Raw genomic sequence first — 15,232 nt, 5'->3', positions numbered from 1 at the left:
AAAAACAAAATATTATCAGTGGGAATTCACTGTTATGGTAAATTACTAAGATTTCACTGCTAGGGGGAAAAATAGAAGAGGAATTGGTAAAGTAATAAAAACATTCTCTACCACAAGAGGAAATTGTTTACTTTGTAAAACTTAAGTAAAATTTTATAAAAATTTTGATGAGAATTGTTATACTCGCCAATGTTGCCAAAAATGTAACATTTTTTTTTTTTTTAAAGGAAGACTATGTCAAGAGTCTGGGGATGGGGGGGAAGGGAGATTTTTAAGTAGTATTTCCAGTTTTGGAAGCTTGTATATTTATGACCTTAGCAGAGGCAGAAGAGTTAATCTAGGATGGAAGGGGAGAACAGAAGGTTACAAGCATTTATTAAGTGCCTGTTATGTGCTGGGCACTGTGCCAAGTGTTTTATAAGTATTATCTCATTTGATTCTCACCATGAGATTGAGAGGTAGGGACAGTTGAGGAAACTGAGGCAGACAAGTTGTTACTTTCCCAGGGTCTCACAGCTAGTAAGTATGATATCAAATTTAAACTTAGATTTTCCTGACTCCAGATCCAGCATTCTTATGTAGTATACTACTAGCTGCATGGAAGAGCCTTCTGTGTAGATGAGGCAACTTCCTTACCTTCTCCTTTGGCATTGGCTTTCCAGCCAGTATTGAAGGTTCTTCCAGAGCCGATTATCCTCTGTCTAAAACACTTGAGATTTTGAACCCAGTTAGAGATCAAGCAAGGATATGATGTTTCAGGGCCAAGTATTTGATTAGGGATATACTCTCTTGTTTCCACTAACCTGCTGGAGAAGTTACCTCTGACAGTGTCTCTTATCCTTGTCTCAGAGTTTCATCTGATGTATAGTTAAGATGATCATGGGTAAATGACTCAGTTTTTAGTGGATTTGTACTTTCAAGATGCACATTTAGAAAAAACAATGTGACAAGTTTTCAAATAATTTTTGGCTGAACCTTCCAAAAGTGAATTTCAGTGGTTTTCCAACTGGTTAGCTACTAGAGTCAGGAAGGAATTACCATTGTCAAGCCATAGAAGTAGCATTGAATTATTGATGCTTTAGGTCATGTTGAAAAAAATTCATGATAGAGTGAATGAGACTTAGGTTTGGTCTGCCCCTAATAATTCCCATGTTTCCTAGCTGTTCTGAATTTTGTGGCATTGTTTACAAATTAAGATCTTATACCGTTCCAGCATTGATATTGTAGCTGTGAACAAAGAGTGTATCTATGTTAAGGTCATAGTGTGATATGTAATTTTGTTGTAGCTCAAACATTTTTCTGACTCTTGGTGCATAAAGAATGTTTATATGTTGGTAAGCCACTAGTACCAAGTAAAGGTCCTGTCATATGACACACATGTGCTTGGCAATGATCTTGCCCTGCAGACTGCTTAATAATTTTCATTATTTTTAATTAAAGTTGAAGAAGTGCAGACTCTAACTGAAATTAAGGTAGGTTGTGTTGCCGGAATCTGGTAATTACTTTAATTGATCATAAGATAGTTTCCTTGATCACCAATTAGACCAAATTGCCGATCATGTTTCAAGACGTGAAGAAATGCCTAGGCTGATTTATGTAATAGTGTTTTCATTTCTAATCAGACATAAATATCATTTCCTTCCATAGCAATTGTATTATATAAAAGTAGGGTTATGGACCCTCAAACACAAAGGTGATTCATAAACAATAGAGTTCTAATTCATCGAATTAGTAAAGGAAGTATTTAGAGGCTTAATGGAGATTGCATTGGGGAAATGACTTTGGAGTAGTCGGTGCTCATTTTCTTAGGGGGAGATGTTCTTTTTTAGTGCATAATTAAATAGTCTATAATCAAAATATAAAAGACAGCAGCAGATTTAAAGAACTTGTATCAAAGAAAACTACTTTGGACATAATTCAAGATCACAAAAATTGTGCAAGAAGTCTTAGAAATCTTCAGTTGTATTGCATTTTTATATTTAGGTTGCTGTTAAATATTTTTCAGATTTATACAGGCCTTTTTTTTTGGTTCTGTTTTTGTGATAATTTCAAGTTTTGTGGTGTAATTATTCACATTGACAAAAATAAATCAAAAGGAATTTGAACAAGAATGAAAGCTCCAGAGAAGAGTTGATTTGAGGTTCATGGAAAAACTTTTTAATTGCTGATGGTTTGGAGATTTCCAAATGACAAACTTCGTTGGTCTGATTTACCATGATTGTAACACTAACATTCCTCAGAATGGCCATATGACTTAAAAAGTCATTCTTCATCATGCAATCATTGATTTGTTCTTAAAATGTTTGTAATTTTCCATTGAGGAAAGACTGAAGCTATTATCAACCATTATATGTTCTTTGTTGACCATATGTGTGTTTGAAATGACTGGGGCGCAATAGATCATGGAGCATATACAAACTGTGCTTCAAACTGGTATGAAAAATCCACCTCAACAGGTAGGCATATGTCAAGAAGTTACCATGAGCCAAAATATTTTAATATGAACCAGCTTACATGCATTGTGAACTATGCAAAATCATTTTACGGTGGAGACTTCATTTGCATGTATTGTTCAGTTCACAGATTCAGGGAAGTTTTTTACTTTGAAGATAATGAGCAATTGCTTTTTTCAGGAACTTGACACTTTAATTTTAGCTACTCTTAAGTAGCCCTCAGACCTTGTTTTTCTCTCTTCCCATTGACAGTTCTTACTCTTGAGTGGTAGGTCAGCTTCACTGTATAGTTTTTCACCAGTCCTTGTGTACTTTCAGGTTTTAGTCGGAGTTCTCTTCAGCAAGAACATTTTTTCCCTTTTGCTGAACTTGATGTTTGAACATCTGCCCCTCCTTTCCTGACCCTTCCAGTCCCTTCAGGGCAGTCAGAAGTCAGACCACAAAGATTCCTGCTGCTTCATTTTCACTAAATTAAATCTAATAAAAGTTATTTTATTTTAATTTGAAAGCTATGTATTGTTGAGGATGCTTTTCATTTGAGAATTGTTTATTTTTATAATTGGTTTGTGCTTCTAAAGGGGAAGGTGGCTCATAGGTAGCTTTTTGTTACCAGCACAGGTTAATTTTCTTTTCTGAAGAAAGTGTTAGGAATGAATTCTCTTTTAATCACTGAAATGTTTGTGATCACTGCTCAGGTGAAAATATTAAGTGAATATTGAAGAAGAATCTTTTAACTAGGGAAAACCCCAAGTTTGGGATCTTACATGGTATCTTCATTTATTTTTTTCATGTTGCGTTGGTTTTAGCTGTTTTTTTTTTGTTTGTTTCTTGGGTTTTTTGGTTTTTTTTGGAAATAGGCCCTATCAATGGATGGTTGTTATTATCTTTAGCTAACTGTGCTATATCATGGAATGGGCTGAGCAAAGTCTTGCTTGCGTTTTTTTATCCTACCTGTGTTACCTTTGATAAGATATTTCACCTCTGTTGGCCTTAGTTTACTCATCTATAAAATCAAGGGGTTGAACTAGATGACTTCTAAGGTACCTTCCAGCTTTAAATCCCTTAGTGCTAAGTCTGATTTATCAGTGTTTTGGAAAATCAAAAAGATTCAAAGCATATAGTTGGACTTTAAAGTATTTCATAATATTCCCTCAGATCAAGGAAGTTCAGGGAAAGAAAACATGACTTGTGTGTATTTCCTGTGTATTTTTTTCCTTTGAAATACCTGCTTTTACCTAAATTAATTGCCAATAAAATTATTCTTGGTGACCAATGTCTGCGTGTCTATTGATGTTAATATCATAAGGGGAAAAAAGGTTCTAGGATGATCAAGAGCCATGTTAGACCCTGTACTCCTTGGAGGTCAAAAGCAATATCAGATTGACCTTTTTACAGCTTCTTGTGCAGTTAGGCTTTTGCTAAATTCTTTTGGCAGTGAATTTGTGATTAGATTGAAAACTGAACAGATTTTAATCTTTCAAATGATATGAATATAGAGCACTGAATATTTTAAATTGTTGCAACTTCAGCAACTAAAACTGGTCTTCACATTTGATTTCATTGTTTCTTCCTGGCAAATGTCCTCCTTCCTCCCTCTTCAGTAAATTTCAGTAAATTTTAATTAAATGTGGGTTTCTTCTGCTTGGATGTAACTTATTAGGTGGATGCCATCAAAATTTCCTCATTACTTAATGTGGAAAACCTTTAGGGCTTAAATGTAATAATAAAAATTAATGATAAGACTTTATTTTGAGATAATCTATCTTTCCAAATGACATGGAATAGGTATTGAAAATGTCATTTTTCTTACTTGTAATCTTTAATAGGTATGTTTGCTGATATAAATGCATTCAGTTTAGTAACAAACGTGAAATTCTAAGAATACTACTCAAGACTTTTATTTCCTTCATGGGTTAAATGAGGTGAAATATTTATGTGGATGTAAGAGGTACTGCTATGGGAATTTTACTGTAATGTGCCATCATATTTAAGTCTTACTAAATCTGTCTGGCTTTCAGACATAGTAAGGACAAACTTCATTATTATTACATCTCTCTTAACATTTTGAAAACAAACCTTTTCTCTCAAGCCAAATTTATTCTCTCCTTAGCAGACATAATATATTTGTTTTTCACGTGATGCTGAGAAAAAATCAGCTGCTTCTTTCTCTTTGTGTCCTCTGTGATGAAGTCTGTGATTTTAGAAGTCCAGCTCTCATCTCCTTGAATTTCTTCTGTACAAAGATCCAATTGCTTTTAAATAACAGCAGCCCTACATTGGCAGGAAGGCCCCAATTAGGCACTTAAGTGTCTTGAGCTAAGTATACCCTTTTGTTTATGCATGGTTAAAATGTATTGGGGTAGGAGGAATGGGGAGAGGTCCATTACTTTTTTCTTAAAGTAAATTTTTATTTATCTTTTTAATATTAGCTACATTTCCCAATATATCCCCTCCATCTGTTTCCAGAGACCATTCTCCTACAACAGAATAACGAAGAGGGAAAACCTCATCTCAGTAAAACTAACTAATGTATTGAAAAAAATCTGACATTATATGAAAAGTATTACGCGCAGAGTCCTCATCTTTTTAAAGAAGCAGGAAGATATGCTTTCTCCTCTCTTTTCTTTTGGACCAACATTGGTCACATTTCTTTTGCATCCCAGTTTCTTTTTTTACTATTACTGTTCTTTGCATATACATTGTTGTGTATCTAGCTCTTAGTGTAGGGACTGTCACTTAGAGGGCGCTTAATGGTTATTGCCTGAATATAGTTATATTATGTGTATTGTTTTTCTTATTCTGCTTACTTTAAGTCAGTTCATAGCACTCTTCTCATTCTTCTCTGTAGTCTTTAGAATAGTGTCTGGCACATGACAAGCCCTTGATAAATGCTTATTAATTGATTATTCAGTGTTTTTTAATACTTTGTTGCATTCATGTACCACATCTTGTTAGCCATTCCCCAGTAAATGGGCTTCTATTTTGCTTCCAATTTTTTGATACCACAAAAAGTGTTGCTATAAAAATTTTGGTGTATATGGGGCCTCTTGGTCATTGACCTCTTTGGGGGGGCATACCCCCAAAGTTAGTGCAATGTCTATGTCAAAGGGTATATGGATATATTAATTACTTTCTTTGTATATTTCTGAATTGCTTTCCTAAATGGTTGATAAATTACACAGCTCTACCAACAGCACATTATTTTGTTCACCTTTCTTTCATCATTTCTAACTTTTGTTGTCTCTGCTGGGTGTGAGGCGAAACCTCAGAATTGTTTGAATTTTCATTTTTTACTATTAGTGATTTGGAGTATTCTTTTATATTGTTATTAATGGTTTGTAATTTTTCTTTTGAGAACTTTGTTGAGAAATTTTAGTTATTGGTTATCAGTGATTTGACATGATTTTTTTTCTCAATTGGTTTCCTAAGAAATTTTAAAAATTGATTTATTTTGTCTTTACATTGCTTAAATATCCCCCCGTAATCTTCCTCCCTGCCCCATCTCCTATCAAAGGCCATCCTTTGTGACAAAGAATTATTTCCTTTCTTATTCTTGTGACGTTAATTTTGTTCATGCCTTCCAATTTCATAAAATTAAAATCATCTGTTTTATCTTTGGAACTGCCTCTTTCCATTATGTAGTTAAGAATTTACCCTCTATCCATAGCTGAACTAGTTTTATTCTGATATTTTTATCTTTAATATCCAAGTCACATATACATTTTGAGTTCATTGTATTGTATGGTATAAGGTGACTGTTTAAAATTTAATTTCTGCCAGGCTGCTTTTTATTTTATACCCAGCAAATTTGTGTCAAATAGAGAGTTCTTTCCTTAATAAGTTGTTTTTTGTTTTATTGAACTTTAGACTTTTGAGTCAGTTATTTCCTACTTCCTTATCTAGTCTGTTACATTTATCCACATTAAAAAAACCAACTTAACAGCATATCATATATACCTTTATTTTTTAATTTTGAACTTATGAAATAAAACAAGCATTTTATAACATAGAATAAAAAAAGATAATTGCATATGAAACTATAAATCTATTATGTACAACTTGCTATTCCTTTTAAATATATAATAGTTATCTTGTAACTTTTTTTCCATTTTTTCTTCCCTCACTGCCCTTCCCTTAGAGATGGCTACCATTAGACACAAATATATGTATATATGTAAATTCATTCTAGAGATCTCTTTATCTGTTCTTTCTCTGGATGCAGATAGTGGCTTCAGAGTTTCTTTGTAGTTAATTTGGGTATTTATAATAGTCAAAAAGATTTATTTGCTCAAAGTTGTTCTTAAAATAATATTGCTGTTATGGTATACAGCGTTCTCTTGGTTCTGTTTATTTTGCTCGTCATTATTTTGTGCAATTCTATCCATGTTTTTCTAAAGCCAGTGAGCTCATTATATCTTATAGCACAATAGTATTCCATCATGATCATATACCACAACTTGTTCAGCCTCTCCCCAGCTGACGGGCATCCCCACAATTTCCTGTCCTTTGCCACCCCAAAGAGAGCTGCCATAAATATTTTAAAACTTGTAAGTTCTTTTTCTTTTCCCCTAATCATCTTTGGAAATAGACCTTGCTGGGTCAGAGGTTTAGGCAGTTTGATAATTCTTTGGGCATAATCCAAATTGGTTAGAACAGTTCACGCTTCCACCAACAGTGAATTAGTGTCCCGGTTTTTCCACATCTTCTTCAACATTTGTCTTTTCCCCTTCAATCATTTAGATAGGTGTAAAATGATCTACTTTTTAAAATTTTAACTAGTATCGAATGGTTTACTATTACTGCCTTATAATATAGTTTGATTTCTGGAAGTGCTTTCCCACTTTCATGCCTAGTTTTTTCATAATTTCTATTAATATTGTAGACCTTTTGTTCTTCCAAATGAAGTTTTAATTTTTTTGTTTAGCTTTGTCAGGTATCCCCTTGACAGTTTGGTTTAGCACTAAGTTTATAAATTTACTTCAGCAGTACTGTCATTTTTATTATATTGGCCAGGTCTAGTCACGAGAACTTACTGTTCTCTAGTTATTCACCTTGTTCTTTATTTCTTTAAGGGGTATTTTATAATTATATCAGTGCAAGTATTGAGTATGCTTTGGTGCTTTAACTTCCAGATATTGTATGTATCTTGCAGATATTTTGAATGGAATTTTATTATTCCATTATTAGAAGTACTGCTAATTTTTATGGGTTTACTTTGCTACTTACCCTACTAAAGATGTTAATCATCTCATTTAATTTCTTTGCTGATTCCCTAGGATTTTCTTAATAAATTATCATGCTATCCACTAATGGGAATAGTGTTTTTGGATATTTTATTATATTTTTCCCAATTACATGTAAGAACAGTTTTTACAATTCATATTTTAGAATTTTGAGTTCCAAATTTTCTCCTTTCCTCCCTCCCTTCCTACCTGAAATAGTAAGTAATTTGGGGCAGCTAGGTGGTGCAGTTGGATAGAGCACCAGTGCAGTAATCAGGAGGACCTGAGTTCAAATCTCACCTCAGACACTTGACACTCACTAGCTGTGTGACCTTGGGCAAGTCATTTAACCCTAGTTACCTCCTCCTGGGTCATCTCCAGTCATCTTGATGAATATCTAGTCACTAGGTTCAGATGACTCTGGAGGAGAAGTGAGGCACAGCCCTCCCTCACTCAAAACAAAGTCAAGTGCAAGTCATGTCATCATTTCTCATCATGGTCTTCTTGGTAATGAAGGATGAACACAAAAACAAATAAGTAATTTGATGTAGGTTATACTTGTGCAGTCATGCAAAATATTTACATATTAGTTCATGTTGTAACAGACCCAAAAAATACCACACAAAAAAATGAGAAATAGTATGCTTCCATCTCCATTCAGACTCAGTCAGTTCTTTCTCTGGAGGGGGATAGCATTGTTCATCATGAGTCCTTTGGAGTTGTCTTGGGTCGTAGCTAAACGACTCACAGCTGAACAACATGCAGCATTGCTGTTACTGTGCGCTGTGTTCTCTCGGTTCTGCTCACTTCACGTTGTATCAGTTCATGGGAATTTTCTAGTTTTTTTATGACATCATCCTGTTCATCATTTCTTATAGCATAGCAGTATTCCATTACAGCCAAATACCACAGCTGTTCAGCCATTCTTAATCGGGGACAGTTTTGTCTCCTCTTCGCCAGTCTTTATAAGTTTGGTTTTCTTTTTCTTGTGCTATTGCTACTGCTGACTAGCATTTCTAGAAATATCTCAGATAATAGTGGGAAAGTGGGAGAAGACAACACATACAAGGAAGCTGAAAACATGGTCACGGGAGAGGGATCCCCACGGGGACATAATAGAGAAAGCAGATTTAGGAACAGAGCTGTGAGGTGAGTGGAAACATGGTGGTTTTCCTTCAGATGGAGGTTCTGGAAGAAACCAGCCAATCAGAGGAAGAGTCTGCTGGGACAAAGTACACTTCCAGTGCGAGAAGTTCAGGGGGAGAATGAACTTCCAGGGTGAGGGGGGTTCTGTGGCACAGCAGAGGAAGCCCAGAGAATCAGGAGGGGAACATGGAGAAGAATGATGTTGGGATGAAGGAGAATCAATGCTCATTAATTGAAAAACAATTTTAAAAAATGATAGAAAGTTCTGTTTATATTTTCTTGTATACTTTTTTAAACCCTTTTGAATAAATTCCAAGGGCCAGCCTTTCTCTTAAAAAATATAACCTCTAAATATGGGATAATTTATTTCATTTGTTATTTTTTTCCTTATTACTTGTACTTATTTTTTTTCTTATGCTTCTGTTATTTGGGGTGTTTTCAAGTTGAATATTCTGCTCATGCCTGCCCCTTCTCCTCCGTATTGCCTTAAATATCTTTTGTTGAATGTCTCTCTTTTATTGTAGATGCCTAAGTTCAGGTTTTCTTGGTATTCCATTTTGAGGTGCGCTTACACTCCTTTGTTTTTCATTTTGTTCTGCAACTTCTTTTTGCTGAGAAATAATCTTGTGTTATTCAGATTTCTTTTTCATTATATTTGAAAGTCTTTCCCTTACCTGCTTGCAGCATTTGTTGTCATTGAAATTTTTAACTACTTCATGTCTTAGGTTTTAAAATTATACACTTAGGGCTCTATATTCATTTCTAGTTTTTATTATCGATTTAATTTCTCTTGAAACATTCTGAATTTTTTGTTGTTGGTACAGGAGTTCACAAGGTTTGTATAGTTCATCAGGTGATGGATCATTTTTATTTGTCTTAAAATATTTGTAAAGAGAGTACTAGAAACTTTTTGAAGATTTAGTACTCATCCTTGTTTTTGTATCCTTCATTTATTTATTCTCTGGGCTTTTTTTAAAAAGGGTTTTTCCTCCTGTAATCTTTAGTATTTTAGACTTCTTTTCTTACATCTGTCATTTTCTGACTCCTTCCTATTTGTCAATTGGTTTTTTTGCAAGGTTAAGCCACAGACTTGTCTTAACCCTCTCACAAGTTGAAGGGTATAAAGTTTGATGGTTTAGCTTCCTAGCCTTAAGGGATCTTTGGGGGGATAGGATTGGCATTAGCTGGGTTTAGATCTCCTTTTATTTAGTCCCAGGACAGCCATGCATGCTGACTTCCCATCCCTGTTCCTCCCTTGACTCTCCCCATTTTTTTTCTCATGACAGCAAAAATGTTATCTGCCATTTTTGCAGGATGTAGCAAGGGTGTTTGGGTATAGAATACCTACACCCTTATGGGTTTCAAGACTAGAGCAAGGCCTTCTGTAGAAGATGGCATGTTTTCATTGCTCTCCTTCCTTCTCCAGTGGTTGGGTAGTATTGGTGTCTATTTCTTGTTACCAGGTGAAAGTGTCCTGGAAGAGTACGTACCAGTGAGAATCCCAAGGAGGGCACCATGATGTGGGGCCTAGATGTTGATGGGGAAGGGTACTGATTGAGCACTGGAAGGATTAGAATTCTCCCTGGTTGGGGTCTCTCTTTTTTGTCCTAAGGATTTGGCTGTAATTACTTTATGTCTGGTACATAATTCTTTTTTCTGGAGGGTTAGAGTGTGAAAGGGACTTGGAGAATGTGCCATTTTACTGGTCACATCATTAAAATGATTTTAAAGGAAAACTTTTCGTACTTGCACAACAACATTGTTGAGGGAGGTTGGTAGATAGATAGGAAGCATTCAGTTTCACAACTGACATTTTGCATTTAAGTCTAGCGTAAGGGCTTAATAGTTTGTCTGGTTTAATAACTGATGACTGAAAAAAAGTACCCGTAACTTCCAGTGAAATAGTTCCTTTTCCATATCTGACCGGGCAGTAAGCTTGCACTGTTAGATTTAAGGCCCTATCAGGTCCTGCTTGCTGTTGGAAAGTTGCAGCTGCATTATTTGTGAGTGCCTCATTCTGTAGACATTTAAAATGTCCAGAAAGGTCATTGAGTGAGATTATGGTTTTTTGGTTTGTAACTTTCATCAGTGAAAATCCCTCTTTGTCATTATAGATCCCATATCACCATAACCCTGAGGGAGGTAACTTGGTGTTATCTGTGTTTCCTTCATGGTTTTTTTGGTGAGGATTCTGGTAATCTTTTTTCCTAGTTAAATTTCTGTTACGCACCTGATTCACTGCTGGAGAAAATGTGACTAGTCCCTCATTTTTGTCTCTCCTTAGGCTTTTGGATTTATGTCCCGAGTTGCACTACAAGCAGAAAAGATGAATCACCACCCTGAATGGTTCAATGTATATAACAAGGTCAGTTCATTGGTTTATTTTTTGGTGATTGTAAATACATACTTTAAGTGATGAGTTTCTTTTGCATTCCTTTATTTTACCTTATATGGATCAGTTTTGTTTCTTTTTTAAAGTGTGTTTTAGTTTTAAAAGGAGAGATATCTATCTCCCTATCTACCTATAATAAATCTGCATATGTTGATACACATGTAGATACACACATGTACACTTGCGTGCACACACAATAAATATGAAATTATTTCCAAGAATTCAAATTCTGTTAGGTCCTTTGTCAGTAGACATAGAGACTTTTTTACAGGTAGTATCAGTGACAAGTAAATGACTTGGTGGATGAAGTGTTATACCTCAGGTCAGAGAGACCCAAGTGCAGTGAAGCCTGAAACACTTAACCTTGGACAAGTCACTTAACTTGTCTCAGTTTCTTCGTCTGTAAAACGAGGATAATCATTGCACCTGCTCTCCAAGGTTGTTGTGAGGAAAAACTGATATAAAGTAATATTTATAAAGTGCTTAGCACAGTGCCTGTCACAGAGTAGTCACTAGATAAATAACTAGCTCTTCTCCTTTGCTGCTGCTCCTTTCTCCTCCTCTTTCTTCAGAGTTTGTAGTTCATGGGTATAATTTCATTTTAGTTACCTTTTTACTTGTTCCTTTATTTTATGTTTTTCTTCTACTGGAATTAATATAAATCAAGTATAGTCAGATTAGGTCCCATTGTTAAATGTGAATGTTTGATTTGCAGGCATCTTTCTTATCTGAATTGTTTCTTGTAAGGCTAAATTCCTGAATAAGGGAGAAATTACATGATGTAGTTGATTTTAATTACCACATAGAAGACACCTTGCATCAAGTGAAACTCAGGGTTATGATTAAAAGGACTTAAACCAAAAACTGTTTCCCTTCCTTTATGGTGATTTCAACAATAAAGTCTTATCTTTTAAGATTTCCAAGGTGTTGTTTCCCCTTTGTAAAGTGTTTCCATCTTTGTAAAATGAGAGAAAATTTAGCATACAGGTAGATTGTATAGAGCGTACACAGATATTCCCTAGGAGGCACAGTGGATAGAGCACAGGGCCTGGAGGCAGGAAGACCCCAGTTCAGTTCTGGCCTCAGATACTTAATAAATCATAGTGTGACTTTGGGCTTTATTTAACCTCTGTCTTCCTCAGTTTCATCAGCTGTAGAATGGGGATCATAATAGCACCCACCTTCCAGGGTTGTTGAAATAAATGAGGTAGTATTTATAAATAATATAAAACATGAATATAATGTAGTGCTATATAATAAATCTTTTTCCTTCCACGTTCTCTTCCCATGACTCTTTACTTCCCTCCGGGGTCAGAATGTCCTGAGGACAGACAGTCCACTCCTTCAGGAAGAGCATTTGTGGTGGGCACGGGCCACAGTTGTTGGACCTTTGCAGGAGAGAGTTGGAGACCAAGTGGTGGAAAGTCAGTGAAGTTCATCTTTCTCGACCCTAGAATGCATCAAGAACTAATTGATGAGTAGGTGAGGTAGGGAGTGGAGGAAGTCTCTCTATCCCAGTAAGCCTGGCTTCTTACCCATTTCATATTTGAGAATTAGTTGAGATCATTTGGACCCCAAGACCTCTAATCTTTCACTTTGCAAGATAAAAGGTGACTGGAGCAGTTGGGAGGGACAGATAGTATGGCAGGACACAAGGCTGGGATCACTTTCTATAGGTACCAGCCCATCTGGAACTTCTGAAAATCAACTAAGAGGCCCCCCTCCTCCCTCCCACTATGGTTAGGGAAAGTAGAAGTAACTAGGTAGTCTTTTACCTCTGTGCCTATATCACACTACAGATTTATATGGCAGAACCGCTACGGATCTCTGCTAGCTTTCTCTGGCTTTACTTTATTTAGATTTCACCATCTTTCTGGTTTTACTTTACTCACTCATCACTTCCCCAGCTTGTGCCCTCTATTAGTCCTTTTGGGAAGAAGCCAGTCCTTGGGATCCGATTTTACTGTCTCTGACCCATTGGTGGGTTTTGTGCAAGTCCCTGACCCATCCTTGTTTTAGATTCTGTGGTCCATGTTTGAAGAATGGTTAGATGGGGATGGTGACATTGCTGCTTAACTAAGGTGTCCTCTGGGTATGATAAGGGTGTGTGTGTGTGTGTGTGTGTGTGTGTGTGTGTGTGTGTGTGTGTGTGTGTGTGTGTGTGTGTGTCTGTCTGTGTGTCTGTCTGTGTCTGTGTGTGTCTGTGTCTGTGTGTGTGTGTCTGTGTCTGTGTGTGTCTGTGTCTGTCTGTGTCTGTGTCTGTCTGTGTGTGTCTGTGTCTGTGTGTCTGTGTCTGTGTGTCTGTGTCTACACACACACAGGTGGGTGGGGGAAGATGGCAAGGAAGGAATTTTTCCTAACTTGTGGCCTGCTGCAGCTTATTTGGGACCCTGGCTACCACTCCTCTAGTGCATCTGCTTTCCTAATTCTGGGTATTCTCTAATCATATTGGGTTGCTGGGCTTGGGGGATCATTGTATCAGCACTGACTACCAGAAGTAACCAGGAAGTTTGTCATCTCCAAAGGATCCAAGTGCTGAGTCACACATGGTTACCTGGAAGAGTAGCAAGGAATGATTTGCTCATAAACTATACACCCCGTCTTACACTAGTATATATATTTTGTTGGAGTCACTCATGACAGCCTGATACTGGGGTGAATTGTTCTTCTAGCTGCCTCTTAGTGGATAAAATTCTATTTCATTTATCAAGTATTCTGTTCCCCTTTTTTTAGAGATGTGCTTTTTATACAGAAACATAATTAAGATGCTACATTTTTAATGACTTAATTCCCCTCAGTGGCCTAATTAAACTTAGAAATCTGAAACCCTATTTAAATAATTCCTTTTCTTTTTCTTAAGAGGAATGGTTGAGACTATGACAACTAAAGTGACTTCACATGTGAAAAAGGGTTTTTATTCCAAGTCAACTGTTAGCAGCATGGTAGGCTTCACATTATATTGGAATTTCCTTATTTGGTTTTGTAGTGTTTAGGAACTATAGATATTTGCATATAAAGCAAATATATAAAGCACTTTTTAAAAAAGCTTCTTTGTCCTTTAAATTGTCATGTAAATATTTAATATTAAATCAATAATCTATCCTGCTGAAAGATAGTAAAGAGTATGAATTTTCTTTAATAAGTTGTTTTCTTTCCTTTAGGTCCAGATAACTCTTATTTCGCATGACTGTGGTGGAATAACCAAGAAAGATATAAAACTGGCTCAGTTTATTGATAAAGCTGCTGCTTCTGTTTAACGTCTTGCAAACTACAGGCAAATAGTACCGAAATCTTGACTACAAAATATGTTGATGACAATTTACATGACCAGTTAACTTTGAAATTTCTGATTTACCTTGTACTAAGATAATGATGTTTTACAATAAGGTCTTAAATATTAAAATAATTTGAACTTTTGTCTGGATCAATTATTATAATATGTTATAATGAAAAGTGAAAACTATTCTCTTGAATATCAGAAATAATTTTTGGAATGTTCAAAGTACTGTATGTGAGCATTAAAAAACTCAAGCCAGAAGTCTGACTTTTGCAAATACACTGGTATGCCAGAGAATATTATGTAAAATTTGAAAAGATTTATGAACTTTCTAAGGTAAGGATATTACTCTTACATCATAATTTTAATAAAATTGAAGATCTACCTTGAATGGAAATTATCCCCATCTGAATAATTAATGATGAATATCTTCTGTGATCATAACATAATTTACCTTCATATTTGAGAATTTCTTTTATTAGTCTGTTTATTGATGCTATCACTGAGATAACCTTTTAAAAATTTCTCTAATACTTGAATTTACATAAAGAATCACAAAATCCCACATGATAGTTTTGAATTACCTTTTATATTTTTTAAGTTACCTTAATATTGCCTTAGATATGGGTTTGTTGTTAGAAAACCAAGAAGACATGGTTTCAGGTCTCCCCTTTAACACATACTGTCTGTGTAACCCTGTGCAAGTCCCTAAAGCTCTCAGTGCTCTAGCCAGAGGTATTAA

The 15,232-nt window shown here is 35.5% G+C and overlaps 1 protein-coding gene across 6 annotated transcripts in view; it reads left to right on the top strand.

The window, feature by feature from the left end:
- PCBD2 (pterin-4 alpha-carbinolamine dehydratase 2) overlaps positions 1–14,629 on the top strand; it is a 53,398-nt gene extending 38,769 nt beyond the window's left edge. For 5 of the 6 annotated variants that reach the window (XM_072629903.1, XM_072629905.1, XM_072629904.1 and 2 more), the window contains 2 exons: positions 11,106–11,186; positions 14,375–14,629. In XM_072629903.1, the coding sequence (XP_072486004.1) occupies positions 11,106–11,186; positions 14,375–14,470 (177 nt within the window). In that variant the 3' untranslated portion in view covers positions 14,471–14,629. Of the gene's footprint in view, positions 1–11,105; positions 11,187–12,528; positions 12,696–14,374 lie in introns of those variants that run through there. The other variant, XM_072629902.1, reaches the window with a different exon arrangement.
- Positions 14,630–15,232: the final 603 nt, after the last annotated feature.

The sequence above is a fragment of the Notamacropus eugenii genome, chromosome 1 (genome assembly GCF_028372415.1).
Source record: "Notamacropus eugenii isolate mMacEug1 chromosome 1, mMacEug1.pri_v2, whole genome shotgun sequence".
NCBI classification, from domain to species: domain Eukaryota; kingdom Metazoa; phylum Chordata; class Mammalia; order Diprotodontia; family Macropodidae; genus Notamacropus; species Notamacropus eugenii.
The sequence above is the reverse complement of the archived record's forward strand: the minus strand, read 5'-3'. Positions and strand labels throughout refer to the sequence as shown.